The sequence below is a fragment of the Lacerta agilis genome, chromosome 14, assembly GCF_009819535.1.
Source record: "Lacerta agilis isolate rLacAgi1 chromosome 14, rLacAgi1.pri, whole genome shotgun sequence".
Taxonomy (NCBI): domain Eukaryota; kingdom Metazoa; phylum Chordata; class Lepidosauria; order Squamata; family Lacertidae; genus Lacerta; species Lacerta agilis.
The window spans coordinates 33445920-33465827 of NC_046325.1; the positions used below are offsets into that span (position 1 = coordinate 33445920).

The window sequence follows — 19908 nt, forward strand, 5'->3', positions numbered from 1 at the left end:
GGGGAAGACATGTGCTCTCCTTTTCTTCTGTGCTTAGGAGACCCTGAACCTCCGCACACATGTCTGGTTTCTGAAGCACAGGGAATAGCGCCCAGGCAGCCTTCAAACCCAGCATCGATCTCTCTGGAAAAGCAAGTGGCTCGATAGACACCGGGGAGAAGGGAGCGGTGGGTCTCTTTGTCTGCGTTGAGTTAAAATGTCACAACTTTCCTCTTTCTGGCATAGGAACCGATTACATGATCCGCCGAGAGGACCGGGAATGGGACCAGCAAGATTACTCGTATCCAGATCAGAAGTACAGCTACAGCTATTTGGGTAACCGCAACCGATATGGTTTTTCCTGGCCCGCTGCCCTGTTTGCCTGCCTACATCTCCCTTCTTTCCTCACTCGCATACAAACATGGTGCTAGGATCACACACACACCCCAACCTAGCTAAGACTTCTTAACGCAGGGCCTAATTTGAACCTGTGCTCTCAGCACTAGTCTCGAATAACTCAATGACTAAATAAAAATATTAACAAAATATTGACATTTTATTGAAAGACTTTCATCTACAGTGGTACCTCGGGTTACAAACACTTCGGGTTACAGACTCCGCTAACACGGAAGTAGTACCTTCGGTTGAGAACTTTACCTCAGGATGAGAACAGAAATCACATGCCAGTGGCGTGGTGGCACTGGGAGGCCCCATTAGCTAAAGTGGTACCTCGGGTTAAGAATGGTTTCAGGTTAAGAACGGACCTCCGGAACGAATTAAGTTTGTAACCAGAGGTACCACTGTATAAAGAAATAAAGTGATACAGAGGGGGAAAGAGGGGTAAATGAGGGGGGGGGTGAAAGAACAAAGATGCATATAAGAAAATATATGTATATATACAAGGTATGATTGGAAAGTTCGGTGAATGGTCACAGAAATCGGACAGCGAGAAACAGTCAAACATACATGCCTTACAGGCCTTCAAAGTAGGCTCCCTCTGATACAATGCACCACTGACAACATTCGTAGAACTGTTGGAAACTTCTGGAGAAGTCGTACTGCTTTCAGTTCCCTCGTCACAGCAGCTTGGACATGTGAAATGTTGGAAAATCTGTGCCCTTTCTGTGCAGATTTCAGTTTTGGAAAAAGAATATGGAGGGTGGGACAACTCAGTAACCTCAGTAACAATTTCACGCTGAATATGCAATTCTTCTGCCATCAGTCAGACAGACAAACGCTGATCCTACATCAGTAACTCACGAACTCTGTCGACATTTGCCGCCATTCTGCTCATCAACGGTCTGCCAGACCGAGGGTCATCTTTGATGGTTTGCCGCCCTTCATGGAAACTCTTAAACCACTCGTACACTGTCTTTCGAGTTACAGCTTCATCTCACTACACAACTGTGAACATTTCATGGGTTTCCGATGCCAGTTGTGTGTTCAGCTATTTCTCACTGTACGATTTCTGTGACCATTCACTTTCCGGTCACACCTTGTACAAAAATGCAATGTAATATACTCACATACATTCATATATAAATTGATATAGCGTCATTATCCTAATACGTATATAGATAATAATAGCCTCCTACATTCTGTATAAACTCACTCCAAATGTTGCCGTATTTATCCAAACAAAGTCTAGGTTTGTAAGCAAGTTCGTTCATAAGTTGTGTCATATTGTCAATCCACCGATTAAAGGGTAGGTAAATAGTCCAGAAGAATATTCACCTCTGAAATATTTAACTTTTTCTGCACAGTCATAGTTATAGTTAGTCTCAAAAAAAAAATCAGCGTTAGGATTAGTGGCAGGCAGTCTGCCCCAAGACTCAGCCTCAGAAAGACAGAATTTAGGAATAATTGAGACAGATGTCCCCCAGAGATCAAAATAATATGTTTCTCCATGCAACCCTGGCAGCCATAATAATAATAATAATAATAATAATAATAATAATAATAAATTTTTATTTATACCCCGCCCTTCCCAGCCAAAAACCGGGCTCAGGGCGGCTAACACTAATTAAAATCACAGCAAAAACATAAAAACAATCAATTTAAAATACAGATTAAAATACAAATTCAAAATTAAAACTGCAGTCTCATTTTCAAATAGCCCACCAATAAAAGAATGAAGCATAAGTATCAAACAGAAACCAACCCAAAGGCCAGGTGGAACAGCTCCATCTTGCACGCCCTGCGGAATGGACTATGGTCAGAAATGGAGGGAGGGAACAGTACCAATGAAGGAGGAATAGCCAACGAAATTGATAGAATATGCAGAAATGGCAAGCTTAACCTCCAGGATAAGAGATCAGGAAAAAAGAGCATTTAAGGAAGACTGGAAAGATGTTCATCGAATATTTGAAGAATCATTGCAAACCGATTAAGACGCTAGCAGGATTAGAGTAAATTCAGCAGTCTCAATTTAGCTGAGAGAAATTGAGAACGAAATAATACAGAGTAATTAGAATATGCACCAGCAGAGGATAACCAGAACGAACCACGGAAGGGGGGAAATGGGAATTCAATGACTAGTGTGTTGCTTTTTGGTGAATGTGAATGCGAAAAATCTGTAAAAGGGGAAAGTATAAATTAAATGGTGTTTTTTTAAAAAAAAAAAGAAATACAGTTGTACCTTGGATCCTGAACACCTTGGCTCCCAAACAAATCAGCTCCCGAACGATCGAAACCTGGAAGTGAGTGTTCCGGTTTTCAAACGATTTTCAGAAGCTGAACGTCCGGCGCAGCTTCCGCGGCTTCCGATTGGCTGCAGGAGCTTCCTGCAACCAATCAGAATCTGTGCTGTGGTTTCCGAACGTTTTGGAAGTTGAACAGACTTCCAGAATGGATTTTGTTTGACTTCCAAGGTACGACTGTATAGGACTGGGAGACAGTGAGTGAGAATTATGCTTTTGGAAAGGGGGTGGTCAGGATAAGAAGGAACTCAAGCACTTCTTGTATCTATAGGCTACACGGTCGAAGCAAGTACTGATGTTCTGCGCAAACACGAAACCACCTTAGTCAGTGGAGCCCCTCGGTTTAACCACACGGGAGCCGTCTTCCTGATGGCAGCGGACAGCAGCACGACCCTTCAGAGGAAACTGATTATCTTCGGGGAGCAAGTGGGCTCCTATTTTGGCAGCTCCATTGCTCTGGCTGACCTCAACAATGACGGGTGAGTCTGCTGGCCGGCGAAGCCAGTGGGAAGCAATGTCTTGTTTGCCCGGTAAAGGGGCTGTGATCACACCTCTCACTCTCTCTCTCTTCCCGTCGGTAGGTGGCAGGACTTGATTGTCGGAGCACCATACTACTTTGACCGGAAAAAGGAGAAGGGTGGGGCCGTCTATGTGTACATGAACCTGGGGGGGACGTTCCACAGCAGCCCCAACATCACCCTGACAGGGCCCAGCAGCTCTGCGTTTGGCCTGGCCGTGGCCAACATCGGAGACGTCGATAAGGATTCTTTCCAAGGTGGGGAGGCTTCCTCCTCCGACTGTTGCCCGCATGCATACATTACTGGAAATGCATTCTGTTAGGGCAGTGTTTTTCAACCACTGTTCCGCGGCACACTAGTGTGCCGCGAGATGTTGCCTGGTGTGCCGTGGGAAAAATTACTTTATATGTAGTCAATATAGGCACAGAGGACCAGCGTTGCCACCGCCGCCACCGCCGCCGCTTCTCCCTCAGGAAAGCTCTTTATTTCGCTCCCCACCACAGTATCCCCCTTCCCACGCCTGAATCTACCAGGCGCGGCGGCGGCGGCGGCGAGCTGAGAGGAAGGAAGGCAAGAGCCGCGACGGCACCGGCAGCTTCTCCGCCTCCTCCTCCGCCTCCTCCTCCTCCTCAGCTGCGAGGGAAGGAAGAGGCGGCGGCTCCCTCCCCCCTCCCGAGGGGCCCCGCGGCCCTCCGCCTCCGCGCCCCCGTCCGGGGCGAACCGAGGGAGATGCCCGTGAAGAAGAAGCGCAAATCCTCGGGGCAGGCGGGGGACGAGACGGGCCTCAAGAAGTGCAAAATCAGCAGCTACTGCAGGTCTCAAGCTTCTAGTAAAGTGATAAGCGGTGAGGAGCATTTTTCAAGCAAGAAGTGCCTGGCTTGGTTTTATGAATATGCAGGTGAGGATGAAGTGGTAGGGCCAGAAGGAATGGAGAAATTCTGTGAGGACATTGGCGTTGAACCTGAAAATATTATTATGCTAGTTTTAGCCTGGAAACTGGAGGCTGAAAGCATGGGATTTTTTACAAAGGAAGAATGGTTAAAGGGGATGACCTCATTACAATGTGACTGCACAGAAAAGCTGCAGAGTAAATTTGATTTTTTGCGCTCGCAACTGAATGATATTTCAACATTTAAGAATATCTACAGATATGCCTTTGATTTTGCAAGGGATAAAGACCAGAGAAGTCTGGATATTGACACTGCAAAATCTATGTTAGCTCTTCTGCTTGGAAGAACGTGGCCTCTGTTTTCAATATTTTACCAATACTTGGAGCAGTCAAAATACAGAGTAATTAACAAAGATCAGTGGTACAATGTGTTAGAATTCAGCAGAACTGTCCATGCAGATCTTAGCAACTATGATGAAGATGGGGCATGGCCTGTTCTTCTTGATGAATTTGTGGAGTGGCAAAAGGTTCGCCAAGCATCATAGCAAGAGCAGCTTTGAAGAAGGTGCTGGATCTTGTGATGTTGCAAAAACTGAGTCAAAACCAAGGGTTGCGTTCACATCCTTATGAACTTTAGTCATTTTTTCCCCTTTTATTTTTAAAGGAAGCCTTGTTACATGTGAAATGGGCATTGAACCACACCTCATCTGAGACTGAAAATTGGAGGGTTTCGTCTTAAGTTTCTAGCATTTCAGAACAATAAAGATTCAGATTTGTAACAGTCTTTATATATATATATATATATATATATATATATATATATATAGGCACAGAGTTATTTTTTTAAATATTTTCTAATGGTGGTGTGCCTCGTGATTTTTTTCATGAAACAAGTGTGCCTTTGCCCAAAAAAGGTTGAAAAACACTGTGTTAGGGAACATTGCTTTGCAACAGTGTGTATTTTTTTTGGGGGGGATGCATATAAAATGTATTTATACAGGGGTACCTTGGTTCCCGAACTTAATCCGTTCCGGGAGTCCGTTCGACTCCCAAAACTGTTCCAAAAACAAGGTGTGGCTTCCGATTGGCTGCAGGAGCTTCCTGCACTCAAATGGAAGCCGTGTCGGATGTTCGGCTTCCGAAAAATGTTCACAAACCAGAACACTTCTGGGTTTGCGGCGTTCGGGAGCCAATTTGTTTGGCAACTAAGCAGTTTGGGAACCAAGGTACCACTGTAATTAGGAGGGAATCATGGACGTGGTCAACTGTAATCATAGAGAAAAGGTTTAGCTTAGCCCTCTCTCTGCCGTTCTCATTTTCTACCTTCAGAAAGAGTTCATGAAGTGGTGTTTAGTTGTTGTTTTTTGGCCTAAGGAGAATAAAGTTCTACAGTTTGGAGGCTGTTGCTGGCAATGGGAGATTTGTTTTGAAGAGTGATTGTAGCAGGCATCTCGGCCCTCCAGATGTTTTGGGACTACAACTCCCATCATCCCTAGCTAACAGGACCAGTGGTCAGGGATGATGGGAATTGTAGTCTCAAAACATCTGGAGGGCCGAGTTTGCCTATGCCTGGACTATAGGTTTGTTTGGAAAGCTGGTGAACGAGTCCACCTGACCCTTATCTTCCCTCCTTTCCTCCATAGATATCGCAGTTGGAGCTCCTTTTGAAGGTTCGGGGAAGGTCTACATCTACCACAGTGGTGCAGGAGGGCTTATTGATAAGCCCCAGCAGGTAAGCTCACCTTGCTTGTTCCTCTTCATTATTTCTTCCCTCCCTGCTTGGCGAGGAAACTGCCTCTGATCGCATGCAATGCCTTCCTCACATTTTGTAGCTAATGCAGCAAGCCTGCAGGCACTAGGAAGTCAGGGACTGGGTTTCAGCAGAGTTTGGCCCCACATCATGGATCTGCTGGGTGTGCTGCACTTCTAGGCTAAGTGCCCATTATGGATCTGCAACAACCCCAGCTACAGAAGGTAGCGACATGTTTTACATGCAGAAGGCTGTGGGTTCAATTCCCGGCATCTCCAGATAGGCCTGGAAAATAACAATATATTTTTTGTACCCCACACATCTGACTGTGATGCCCCAGCCACTCTGGATGCCTTCTGACACAATATACAAAAACACAACCTGTCTTTAAGCAAAAACCCTGTCTAAAATTCTGGAGAGCTGTTGGTGTGGACCACTGTTGTTCAACCTTGGGTCCCCAGATGCTGTTGGACTACAACTCCCATCGTCCTTGACTAAGCTGGCTGGGATTGTTGGGAGTTGTATCCCAACAACAGGATGTGGATGAAGAATACTGGTTGCAGGCATGAATCATCTGACAGCTTCCTTTGTTCTTCCTGCGCTCGCCCGAGATCCCAATCTCCGCTTGTCAGGCAGCAGAGAAACCAACCCCCATGGCAATTTCCAGGAATGGATAAGACAAGGAAAAGTCCTTATCACCTGCTCTTTATTCAATATTTACAGAGAGAGGCTTGGGATGCAGCCTCTTGGAATAATGGCATTGCCCCGAGTGACTCTCCACCCCCCCCTTTTCTCCCACTTCCTCATTTGTCACCTTCTCAGGGCCCTTTGCTCTCCTACTTTCAATGCTCACTGGGGTCTGGGAGGGGTGGGGTCTGAAATCCTTTCTAAAGACACTATGTCTGTCAGCTCTCCCCCCCCCCTTCTGGTTCTTTCATCTTCCTCCTCTCCCATTATTTCCCAGCTTTCCCCCTCATCTGCCTCTGAGCTCTGACCTTCCTCAAACCCCTGTTGCAATTCTGAACTGTCTTCTTCTTCTCTGGAAAGGTCAGGCTGTGGAGGCGGTCGCCACCCGTTCCTCAGTGGGGCTGAGAGCCAGTGTGGTGTAGTGGTTAAGAGCGGTAGACTCGTTATCTGGTGAACCGGGTTCGCGTCTCCGCTCCTCCACATGCAGCTGCTGGGTGACCTTGGGCTAGTCACACTTCTCTGAAGTCTCTCAGCCCCACTCACCTCACAGAGTGTTTGTTGTGGGGGAGGAAGGGAAAGGAGAATGTTAGCCGCTTTGAGACTCCTTCGGGTAGTGATAAAGCGGGATATCAAATCCAAACTCTTCTTCTTCTTCCTCTGCCCAGTCCCTCACACCGTTCAAGAGCAAGGTATAGCCTGGTGACATCAGTGGCAGTCCTGCTGTCTCCCACACCAACCCAACATGCTTGGTCATGGCACCATCATCCCTGAGGCACAGCTCACAACACAGATCTTTCTCCTTTTGATGGCTCACAACACAGATCTTTCTCCTCCCTCATTTGCTCCTCCTCTGCAGGTTATCAGCGGCGAAGACGTCGGGCCCGGAATCAAGACCTTTGGCTACTCTTTCAGTGGCGGAATGGATGTGGACGGGAACTCCTACCCCGATCTCTTGGTGGGAACACTCTCAGAAAATATCCTGCTGCTCAGGTGAGAGGAGACTTAAATAGGAAATGTACACCCAAAGACACTGCTGATGTTTGGGATTATTTGGTTTTTTTATTGTGTATTAATATCCACCTTCCTTCTGTGAGGAAGTCAGAATGGCATGCATATTGCTCCTTGATCTCAATGAGGTGAGCTTCTTTTTTTACTGTTTCCACTAAAATTGCAAACTGTCACTGCTTTTTATATGCATTATTGCACACACAATTATATGTACTATATTATACATGGATACACTCCAGGTTTCCTAAAGTAACCAGCATATAAACAGATATGTACTATAACCACTTAGAAGCCAAACAAACAAACAAATAAAATAAAATACAGTCGTACCTTGAAAATTGAATGGAGCGTGTTCCGGAAGTCCGTTCAACTTCCAAAACATTCGAAAAGCAAAGCACGACTTCTGATTGGCTGCAGGAAGCTCCTGCAGCCAATCAGAAACTGCGGAAGCCCTGTCTGATGTTCGGCTTCCAAAAATAGTTCGCAAACCGGAACACTCACTTCCGGGTTTGTGGCATTCGGGAGCCAAAACGTTTGAGAACTAAGCTGTTTGAAAACCAAGGTACAACTGTAAAACAAAATGACTGTATTAAAAAAAAACTTATGTATTGCTGCTTACACCAGTTTTCCAAAGGTATATAGTAGCGCATGGGACTTGATCTTTGTTATATATACCATATACGTTTATAATTTTTGCATATACTTAATCAGCCTGTTTAAAAACAAAAACAAAACACTTGCTGATGTGCAAACTTCAAGTTACCAGGAAGAAGATTCTGACGAAACATCAAGAAAACCTTTCTGACAGTAGGAACTGTTTGACAGTGGAGGCTGCGGACTGTCCTTCCTTGGAGATTTTTAAGCTGAGGCTGGATGGTCGTCTGTCATGGATGCTTTAGCCAAGATTCCTGCATTGCAGGGGGTTGGACTAGATGGCACTTGATGTCCCTTCCAATGCTACAGTCCTACAATTCTATAAGCAGGTGCTTGATGCAAAAGGAAGTCCAGTGCAACCAAAGCTTGATTAGTTCAGAACCACCAAATTCCATTTATAAATCCATGTAAAATGGACTCCGCCTCTATCCATATGAACCTACCCAGACCCTGAGATCATCTTCTGAGTCCCTCCTTCGTGTGCCTCCTCCTCCAGAGGTCCGGAGGGTGGCAACACAAGAACGGAGCCTTCTCTGCAGTGGCTCCCTGTCTGTGGAATGCTCTCCCCAGGGAAGTTCGCCTGGCACCTTCATTGTATACCTTTAGGCACCAGGCAAAAACATTCCTTTTTAACCAGGCCTTTGGTTGATCCCATTTACATCCTATGCCCTTTTAAGATGTGTTTTGGAGGGGGGGGGGCTATTGGGTGGTTGTTTTAATTTTTATTATGTATTTTGTGGTTTTATATCTTGATTTTATTCTGTGAACTACCCTGAGACCCCCAGGTATAGGGCGGTATATAAATTCTATTATTATTATTAATAATAATATTATTATTATCCTTGAACAGTACCCCACTAATTTCCCTTTTGTCTCATATCTCTCTGCAGAGCCCGTCCGGTGATCAACATCTTAGACAAGTCGTTCACGGTTACCCCGACCACGTTGGACCCAAACAGCTGTAGCGAAGACTCTTGGTAACAGCTTCCTTCTATGTTCTCTTCTCACAGTTCTGTCTCCTCACCCGCCCGCCCGGGTGCCAGGGCTCTTTGGAAAGTGTGTGACAGCAGAAATGCAATGGAACTGGTTATATTTAGCCTAAGGAAAGGAAGATGAAAGGGGAGCACGCTGCCAACTTTCAGCTTGTTTAAGGGGATGTCGGAAAGAATCAGGAGAACAATTGTTTGCCCTCCCCGCCAAGTGCGGGACAAGAAGTAGGAGTGTTTACACAAGAAAGGGCGGGATTCAGATTAAATGTGAATGAAGAAAACATCTGTTGCTAAGAGCAGTATAGCATACTGGAGCAAGCTTTCTAGAGATGTGGCAGAGTTGCCTCCTTTGGATGATTTCTAATAATAATAATAATAATAATAATAATAATAATAATAATAATAATAATTTGTATACCACCCTTTATCCGAAGATCACAGTCGACAAAATAAAAATACAAAATGAAAACACAAAATAAACTATACAGTGGTACCTCAGGTTACAGACACTTCAGGTTACAGACTCCGCTAACCCAGAAATACCGCTTCATGATAAGAACTTTGCTTCAGGATAAGAACAGAAATCGTGCTCTGGTGACGCAGCAGCAGCGGGAGGCCCCATTAGCTAAAGTGGTGTTTCAGGTTAACAACGGACTTCCAGAATGAATTAAGTTCTTAACCCGAGGTACCACTGTATAATAAATCAAAAACAAACCAATAACACCCTCTGTCCAACAAACACATTTAAAAGGTAATAATAATAATGATGATGATGATGATGATGATGATGATGCGATAAAACATCAGACATTAAACATAACTTGTTCAATCAGCCAAAGGCCTGGTTATAAAGAAACGTTTTTGCCTGGCACCTGAAGATATGTACAGTGGTACCTCGGGTTAAGAACTTAATTTGTTCTGGAGGTCTGTTCTTAACCTGAAACTGTTCTTAACCTGAGGCACCACTTTAGCTAATGGGGCCTCCCGCTGCCGCTGCACCACCAGAGCACGATTTCTGTTCTTATCCTGAGGTAAAGTTCTTAACCTGAAGCATTATTTCTGGGTTAGCGGAGTTTGTAACCTGAAGCGTCTGTAACCCAAGGTACCACTGTAATGAAAGGGAGAGGGGATGAATTGTGGAATAATAATTATTATTATAGGGGGAGAACTGCTGCTCTTTCAAAGAAAACTCCATGCCCCCGAAATGCCACTTGCCGCTCATGAAAATTCATCACAGCCCTATAACAAGAGCATCCGAGGAATGCATTTCAACACAAAACATCTTTAGGCTGCCATTGTACGCTGGGCGTTTAGAGGAGAGCCTTCCAAGGTCGGTTGCTGTGGCTTCAGAATAGGTTTCTGCCTCTGCGCCGCCCTTTAAAAATTGATCACTGCTCTGTTTTGGTTTGCCTGGAGGCAGTAGCAAACTGAGAAGTGCAGGATTCCTTCCTAAGAGTCACAGCCACGCCCCTTCTAAAATAATGCAATAATCTTATGGCTATACAATAATAATAATTTGGGATGCCCTGCCACAATCAATGCAAATCTCCATGTGCTGCCTTTCAGATAGATGTGCTCAGTGCCAGATTTACGTGTAAATTGAACAAGCTATAGCTTAGGGCTCCACTCTCTTGGGGGCCACCAAAAAAATTAAAGGGGAAAAATGGATGTACGTTTCCAAAATATAAGATAAAAAACAAATAAAATAAAACCTACATACAGCAGCAGTGTTTTGTGTTGTGTAGGCTCCTATGATGTAAGTAATGGGCCCCGCCCGCTAGCCTGCTCCCTAAAAGATCACTGGTTTGCTCCTTTCTATATATAGGGTGCCTACATTCTGCATGTGCAAATGGCTTGAGATACCTATTAGGTCCATAAATTACCATAGAGCATATACAGTGGTACCTCTAGTTATGAACTTCATTGGTTCCAGAGGTCCGTTCTTAACCTGAAACTGTTCTTAACTAGAGGTGTGCTTTCGCAAATGGGGCCTCTTGCTGCTGCTGTGCCGCCGGCACACGATTTCCGTTCTCATTCTGGGGCAAAGTTCTCAAATTGAAGTAACTCTTCCAGGTTAGAGGAGTTTGTAACCTGAGGTGTTTGTAACTCGAAGTACCACTGTATTCAACACAAAAAAACAGTGATAATGTGTTGTTGACAAAGGACAGCTGGACATATTTGTTGTTGTTGTTCAGTCGTTCAGTCGTGTCCGACTCTTCGTGACCCCATGGACCAGAGCACGCCAGGCACGCCTATCCTTCACTGCCTCTCGCAGTTTGGCCAAACTCATGTTAGTAGTTTTGAGAACACTGTCCAACCATCTCATCCTCTGTCGTCCCCTTCTCCTTGTGCCCTCCATCTTTCCCAACATCAGGGTCTTTTCTAGGAAGTCTTCTCTTCTCATGAGGTGGCTGGACATATAAAGGGCCCCATTACCTTCAGTAGCTTAGGGCCCCATCAAACCTAAATTCGGCCCTGGATGTGCTGCTTTCTTCACGTGTACATGGGGAAATAATTTGGAGTGCTCCAGGATCTACTTTTGCAGCGACTTCAGTTGTGTGTCCCCCCCATGAAACTGCATCGTACGTAACAGAACATGCACATCGCTCTTTTGAAACAAAAGCATCTTGTGTTTTCGGTGCTCCTAAATGCTTAGCTTTGGAGGCTGGACTGGCTAAAAAAAGAGGTCCCCTTTCATGCTGCTGTTTGAACGCTGGAGACAGGGACACATCAGGGACCCTGCGACAGAAATAGTCGTGGGTCTTTGACCCTCCACAATCCCAGACCACAACACCCCTGCCTGGAGGAATCTGTGTTTACTCCCATCTCATCCTGTTCCAAGACTTCCAGGTCAATCACATTTCTCTCTTTCTCTCTCCTTTCCCTCCCCACCTCCTCGACTTAACAGCATCAAGGTGCAGCTCTGCTTCTCCTATTCCCAAAGTGCGGGAAACCCGGCATACAAGGAAACCATAAGTGAGTAGAAGTTCCGTTTGAGAGGGATTTTGCTTTTCAGGAGAGAAGTTTGGGGGCTCATCCTCTGGCAGCCGCACAAGCCCTGAGCTTGAACTGTCGCTCCTAAATGTATGTGGCCATTCCGGATATGCTAGTCAAGTTGTAAAGCTGTTTTAGGGAAGCTTTTAATGTTTGATGAATTATTGTATTTTCATATTTTGTTGGAAGCCGCCTAGAGTGGCTGGGGAAGCCGAGCCAGATGGGCGGGGTATAAATAATAATAATAATAATAATAATAATAATTATTATTATTATTATTATTATTATTATGCCCAGAGGCACCTTCCTCTTTCAGTCTTGCCTTTTCCTGGGTTTATGTTAAACCGTTACCAGCACTGCTTTGGGAGGAAGAGCAGGGCAGAAATTGAATAGATAGATAGATAGATAGATAGATAGATAGATCGCACCCAGAGCTCATTTTCCTTTCTGGGGCTTTCTCAGAACTTCCATTTGAACCCAGCCCTTACCAGGGGCTTAGGCTCCAGAATACAGCAGCCGAGCTGAGGTGGAGGTAGAGCCGCCCCATCCAGGAGGCAGAGTGAAGCCTCTGGCAGCAGAATCCCATAGGGCATCGACCCCGTGAGCACACAGCCCACCCCTTCTGCCACTGGGGTCACGTGACAGCGGTGGCTGCGACTTCCAGCGAGATCTCATGAGAGTTCTGCGAGATCTCACCAGAAGCTGCCAAGTAATGGAGAAAACAATAATTTCATAAACGGCATCGTTTTGATTATTCCGTTTTCTTTTCTACGGCTCACACTGAAAAAGCCTGTGCCTGCCTACTTTTTACAGTACAGAACTAGTTGTTTTCAGGTACTGTATGTAGCAAATGTCCCTTCCAGAACACGGAAGAAAGCATAAACTGTTAGAATCTATGGCGGCCGTTGTACGTGAGAGAAGGGAATTGGCCGTTGTGATTAATCTTGAATTGCCGACAAAAGAGGATAGTGGGAGACATTTAATGAACAGGAAAATGAGCCAAAGTCTTATTAAAGAAAAACACTGAAAAATGATTTTAATCGCAGGATGTTACAACCAAGGCAGAATAAAATGATTTCGATTGGTTCAGGATGGTAACATTTGGTGGCAACCGCTGAGATTGCTGCAATCCTTTGACTGGTGAAATGAAATCACCAAGGGTGTAAGAAACATTGCTTTGGATGCGATTCTTTGCCGCCACCTCCTTATTTTCGAGGCTGTTTGTATTTCAGTAAAAGCTTCTATTTTCACTTGGAGCCTGCATCCTTTTCGTTTGGGTTTCTGGGAGGGATACCTCCAATCGAGGAACCCCCTTTTTAATTTATCCAACACACGCTCCCCTGGTAAGGGAAGGTTCGGCAGGACGGGGGGTGGAGACGGCGGGAGCAGCGCTTTCCTGTTTTGCCTCAGGCGGCAAAATGGGACAGGCTGCCTCTGGGTGGAGGGAGTGGGGTGCACATATGTGTCTCAGTTTGCCTGCTGAGTCTTGGCAGTGCCTCCGGCCTGTTTCCCCCACCCTATCACTTCCCCTTCGCATCTCATTTCAGAGTTGAACTACCTGGTGGAAGCTGACCGGGACCGCCGTCCACCTCGGGTATATTTTGCCGGGACGCAGTCCGCAGTCTACAAGGGACAGTTTTCCATGCCAAGGGAGAAGTGTCAGACCCTGGAAGTCCTCTTGCGGGTGAGGCGAGGGCAGCGGTCAGTTTAAACGATGCACTCAGATGGCTGGGAGCAAGCCAAACATTGCCTTGTCCAGGGGCGGGCAGACTTTAGATCTATAGAACCCCGAGATCTACCACCCACAGCCAGCTACAAAAGGCATGCAGCCCGCATCCACACCACACACATTTGAAAGTACATCCAATGTGCATTTAAAGAACATGACTCCTCCCAAAGAATCCTGGTGTTATAAGGGGAAAACTGCTCCTTTTCCCTTATGGGGTATCCAAGAGCCCATATAGAGTCCTTAAGTAGGTCCCCTATCGGAAGGAGAAAATAACAGAGGCCAACCAGAGAATATTGAGAAGCAAAGCAGCTAGCAAGCCTAATCTTTATTAAACTGTTGCAACAGGGTCCCCACTCCCCACACGCAGGAGGGAGGAGGAACCCCAAACAATGGTGCGCAAGCCCTTATATAGACTCTTGAAATTGCCCACCATGTAGCTCAAGACCACCCCCCTGAAACATCATACATACATCACAGAAGGAGGCGGTCTACCGCAGAAATCCTGTTTGTCAGGATACCTGACAATGGTCACTGAAGAGATGCTAAATACTTAGTTCTTGAATCCGGGTCACAGGTCTTCATGCACAAATACGCCCTTGAGACAGGATTTGTAAGCAAAAGACAATGGGGAGACTTTCCCATTTCCTTCCTGACCGCAGAGAATATTTGAGGTCGCTGGAAGAGTCAAAATGGCTTCAGGATTGGTCTCCTGTACTACTTCAGACACGTGGTTTATATACTTATGTATGTGTTTGCCTTGTAAATTTATGAACATATGATTTCTATATATGAGACCTTAGAATTCCTATAACACTGGGATCTGTCGTTTTCCTCTTCACAGAAATACGATTCCCAGCACCAGTAACAAACCCCAGTTCCCAGGATTTTTTGAGAGAAGTCATGCTCTTTAAATGTACGCTGACTGTGCCTTAAATGTTTGGTGTGGCCACGGTTAGAATAAGAGAACAAGCAAATCCTGATCCTGGTGATTTATTTCCAATATCAGAACTGCACTAAACTCATGGTGCTATCAGTCCTAGTTAGCTTTTAGCAGTCTAAATGGCTGCTTTGTTTGTTGATATGGCTGCAAAATATGGGTGCTGGAAACCTTTGTTGATCTACTGCAAATCAGCCGTAGATCTACCAGGGGATCTCGATCTATCTTCTACCCACCCTGATCTTTTTCACCTTATTCTGCAGCTGCCTCCATTCAAGTCTCCTGTTGCCCCAAGGCAAAATTCTCCCAATTTTTATCACGGGCACTTACGATGTTAGTGCATTTTATTCCTTCTTCCAAAGAGCTCAGAGCAGAATACATCTTATTGATTCATATTTGAGGTGCACAAGCACCCCACCATTTCAAACGTGTTCCCAGCATAGGTTTCAGAATAGAATTCATAATTATATAGTCACAACCTAAATACCATTCAGAATGGCCTGTTTTATCTGTACAACAACCCTGCTTAATTGGTTAGCCCGCGGGAGAGTGATCAGTGCAGTTGCCCAGCAAGCTTTGCAGCTGAGCAGAGATTTGAACCCGAGTCTCTTCAGTCTTAAATCTCAATCCAGATTATTTGTCCTATGCCAGGGATGGGCAACCTAAGGCCCATGGGCCACAAGCGGCCCACGGGGCTCGTTTAACCGGCCCACAAGCCGCCCCCGAAGCGAGCCACCCACTCAGCGAGTCCCTGCGTGCTGCGCTAAACTGGCACAGCGCGGGGACTCGCTTCCGCAGCACCGGAAATAACGTCTGCGCAGATGCAGATGCCGGAAATCGCATATGTGTGCACTCACACACATGCGCAATCCGGCCCATGGAGGGATCTCCACTGAAGTGAACCAGCCCAGGCAAGGTAAACCGTGCCGACCCCTGTTCTATGCTCTCCCACTTCATTTTTCTGCCAGAATTAACAGCCTATGGCACAAGCGCACCACATTTTGGTGATCTAAGTCTCCGGCAGCACAGCAAAGGCATAATGAGTTTGCTGCTAGAATAATTTGCATGTATGCGGGTACCGGGATTATTTTGCACAAACTCGGTTGTGGGTTGCAAGAAGGGAGAGGACCGTCTGAGGTTTCAAATTCCTCGACAGAGTGCAATCAGTCAGAACTGGGTGAAGGGCTTTGTGCAACGAACTCTCCCCTTGCCCTGCAGGCTGATATGCGGGACAAGTTGCACCCCATTGCGTTCTCCATGAACTATTCTCTTGCCGAGAAGCCCATGCGGTTCCAGCTGGGCCTGCGCTCGCTCGATGCGTTTCCTGTCTTGAACGAGGATCAATCCCGTGAGAATCAGACTGAGGTGAGCGCCATGCAGTAATCCAAAGCATTTCCCCCTCCCCCAAACCACCCCGCTTTGCAAAAGCCCATTTGCTGTTGAATTTCTTTGTCTCCTTCCCCCACCTTCTGCCTTCTGCTGGGTTGCTCAATGTGGCGGGGCAGCTCGGTTTTCCCATACTGCTCTTCTTTCTGCCCCTAGGATCTCCCCATTTTCTGCTAATTGCACCAACCTTTCAGTTATGCCACAGATGCCACTCTATTTGCCAACATTCTTTTTTTAGATACCGTATATTTATTTATTTGTTTGTATATTTATTTAAATAATACAGCAAAAACAGAACATCAACACAAAAAAAGAAATTTAAACAAACAAAAAACACAGTTCAAAAACACTGAAAACAAATATACTTGTTGTACAGTACTCCCCCCACCCACCTGCAGCTTCCCTCCGCCGCAATTCGACTTCTTTAAATCTCTGTCTCCACATTTATCCTCGCATTCTCCAAATACATCATTATTTGTACTTCTTTTATCTCTTTTCTTTTCCAATTCACACTTACGCTTTACATTTTTAGTCTAAGAATATTAGCATACTGTATCTTTCTTAGAACAATACTTTAACATATAATCTTCGAAACATTTCCATTCCTTTTTTTAATTTTTGATTTGACGGATACCTTATAATTGATACAGGTAGGTAGCCATGTTGGTCTGCCATAGTCAAAACAAAATAAAATAAAACAAATTCCTTCCAGTAGCACCTTAGATACCAACTAAGTTTGTTATTGGTATGAGCTTTCGTGTGCATGCACACTAATTGATGTTAGCTTTGCCAGTTCTGTTTGCCAGCATTTCTTTTTGCTGGCTCCTTCCCCCTCATCAGTTTGAATGTCCGTGCATATTCCTAAATTTGGTCCAGCAGCTTAAGCTTAAGCCGACTGCAGGTCGGGGTCTCTTGCAAACGGATAACACATGCACGCCAAGATGAGCTATGTGCATGCGCACACATACCTACAAATGCAGACAAATATCTGTGAGAAATTGTCTCTGGTTTCCCATCATCAGCCTTTGTAGATCCAGCATCCAATTTGCCCTCTGGCACCATCTGGTGGGAAAAACTGTTCACCATCATTTTAAAGGCAGAACAAAATAACCTCCTGAAAAATGAGTTGCGTGAGCTCGTGCAGGTGGACTAGTTTGCTGCGATGCTGTATTGCTGGCATTTGTGCAGTCGTCGTGTGATGACTTTGACATGGGCTCGTGTTTCATGTCAAATATGTCAAGTGGGCCAGCCAAAATTTGGGAGACCCTGCACAGCGCAATATTTATTTTGTTTGGATGGTTTGTATCCCACCACTCGGTTGACTGATCTTCAAGATGGCTTGCAAGTTATATGCCAGATTTACGTATAAGCTAAGCAAGCTATAGCTTAGGGCCCCACTCTGTTGGGCCCCCCAAAAAAATGTAAAGGAAAAAAAACTGGATGTACATTTCTAAAATGTAAGATAAAAAACAAATAAAATAAAACCTACATACAGCAACAGTGTTTTGTGTTGTGTAGGTTCCTGTGATGTAAGTAATGGGCCCCGCCTCAGTGGCAGCAGGACCATGGGAAGTGGCAGCATTTTCCCCTCTCTGTCCCCAAACACCTGCTCGCTCCTATGTTCATGCTTAGCGATGGTTTGGCTTAGTGTTACGTGCGAACCAGGGAGCCAACCAGGGACTAATCTACACCAGTCAGTTAAAACGTTAACACGTGTTATAAAATTGTGACACCAGAGGGTGCTGTGGAGCAGCAATCGGTCATCAGTGTAAAGTTGCATTGAAAACTAGACTACTTAAAAAAATAAATACTGTTTTCCAGATCATTGTAGATCCAGCCCAGGGTGGTAGAACTGCATGGGAAGCCTCTTACGCCAGCTGGTTAGATCAGCCACACCATGCCGGTGTGCCTTGTTCACATAAAGCAATGGAGCAAGTCGAAATATTATGGTGTTACAGTCCGTTTGACTCCTGGAACCGATTAAAAACCAAGGCGCGGCTTCCGATTGGCTGCAGGAGCTTCCTGCACTCAATTGTAAGCCGCGTTGAACGTTCGGCTTCTGAAAAACGTTCACAAACCGGAACGCTCACTTCCGGATTTGCGGCGTTCGGAAGCCGATTTGTTGGGGAACCAAGCCGTTTGACAACCAAGGTACCACTGTATATAGATTATTATTGTATGTATAGGCATTAGTTTGATACTTTCTGTGGTATACAGGTATGTAATTGTTGATATAGAATTTTTTTAAAAAAAACCAAGTGGATTGTAACAATAGCAACAACTCTACCGCTTTCAGATTCAGTTCAAGAAGCAATGTGGAACGGACGACGAATGCCACAGCAACCTGAAGATTAAGGCTGTCTTTTTAAATGAGCAGAACCAGAAGTTGCCCAGGTGAGAAATGCGTTCCCTTTGCACCCTCATTGGGGCTCACCACTAGGGGCAGCAGCACGCAGACTTTGCACCTCTGACGTTGTTTACCTGGCACTTCCAGAGAGATAACTAGGAGGTGGGTGGGTGGACAGCCCTGCTCCGCCTCTGGCCACCCCCCCCCCCAATCTGTGCCATCTCCCCCCATACAGGCGGAATGGGATGCAGGTGTTCCAATACAGCCGAGATGTCAAGAAGCTGAACTTGGGCATCAGCGTCACAAATATACCGTCGTCACCCACAAATGGAGAAGATGCTCATGAGGCTTTCCTCAACATCACGTTCCCGCCCTCTCTGCTGCCTTCTTCTGTTCGGCCGGTGAGAGACTCTTCCCCCCGCTTTTTAATATAAAAATAAGGAGAAATATATATATATATATATATATATATATATATATATATATATATATATACACACACACACACATATATATATATGTCAATTATAAAGCAATAAAGTGATTTGGAAAGAAAAAAGTACACAAAACACTGTAAAGAGGAATATATATATATATATATGAATATATACAAAGATGCCCTAACCCAGGCATAGGCAAACTCGGCCCTCCAGATGTTTTGGGACTACAACTCCCATCATAACAGGACCAATGGTCAGGGATGATGGGAGTTGTAGTCCCAAAACATCTGGAGGGCCGAGTTTGCCTATGCCTGCCCTAACCCATACATTCTTTTATAAATTGGATATTACTGAATTTTATTTATTTGGTTTTCCAGATTGAAATTTTACAGTCATATATTGAACATAAATCATAAAAACAAGATTCTAAGGAATCTCCTGGACTTCCATCCTCCCCTTTGTGGGTCCTATTGTTAATCATTTCCTCCTGCATCTTTTATGGTGATCCAAATCTTTTACATCTCCATTTGTGTCCAGAATTCACCATTAAACTACAAGTGATATTCCAATCCTGCTAACGATTTTAACTATTTATGCTCTTTAAGTTATAGATTTCCCACATCCCTTATTAAAATTTTGGTCTTCCTGATTTCTGATTCTTCCGGTCATTTTAGCCATTTCGGCATAATCCATCAACTTCATCTGCCATTCTTCTCTGGTACCTTCTTTCCATCTCTGGGAATAAATTTGATATTATTATCCTAATAGTAATGTAAATATTAATTTGTTGTTGTTCAGTCGTTCAGTTGTGCCCGACTCTTTGTGACCCCATGGACCAGAGCACACCAGGCACTCCTGTCTTCCACTGCCTCCCGCAGTTTGGCCAAACTCATGCCAGTCGC

The 19908-nt window shown here is 45.1% G+C and overlaps 2 protein-coding genes across 2 annotated transcripts in view; both read left to right on the forward strand.

Moving 5' to 3' along the window:
- Positions 1 to 19908, forward strand: part of ITGA3 (integrin subunit alpha 3) — an 86130-nt gene that overhangs the window by 48100 nt on the left and 18122 nt on the right. Inside the window, exons 5-15 of the mRNA XM_033169615.1 lie at positions 226 to 315; positions 2950 to 3157; positions 3260 to 3453; positions 5729 to 5817; positions 7379 to 7512; positions 9075 to 9161; positions 12082 to 12149; positions 13715 to 13851; positions 16052 to 16198; positions 18516 to 18613; positions 18802 to 18967. Coding sequence (XP_033025506.1) covers positions 226 to 315; positions 2950 to 3157; positions 3260 to 3453; positions 5729 to 5817; positions 7379 to 7512; positions 9075 to 9161; positions 12082 to 12149; positions 13715 to 13851; positions 16052 to 16198; positions 18516 to 18613; positions 18802 to 18967 — 1418 coding nt within the window. The remainder of the gene's footprint in view (positions 1 to 225; positions 316 to 2949; positions 3158 to 3259; positions 3454 to 5728; positions 5818 to 7378; positions 7513 to 9074; positions 9162 to 12081; positions 12150 to 13714; positions 13852 to 16051; positions 16199 to 18515; positions 18614 to 18801; positions 18968 to 19908) is intronic.
- LOC117058448 (DCN1-like protein 5) lies at positions 3926 to 4784 on the forward strand. Its single transcript, XM_033169616.1, has one exon. The coding sequence runs from the start codon at positions 3926 to 3928 to the stop codon at positions 4628 to 4630; it is 705 nt and encodes a 234-aa protein (XP_033025507.1). The 3' UTR covers positions 4631 to 4784.

Bases quoted from the DNA above. Each gene is read 5' to 3' on its own strand.
- LOC117058448 (XM_033169616.1), top strand. From the start codon at position 3,926: ATGCCCGTGAAGAAGAAGCGCAAATCCTCGGGGCAGGCGGGGGACGAG.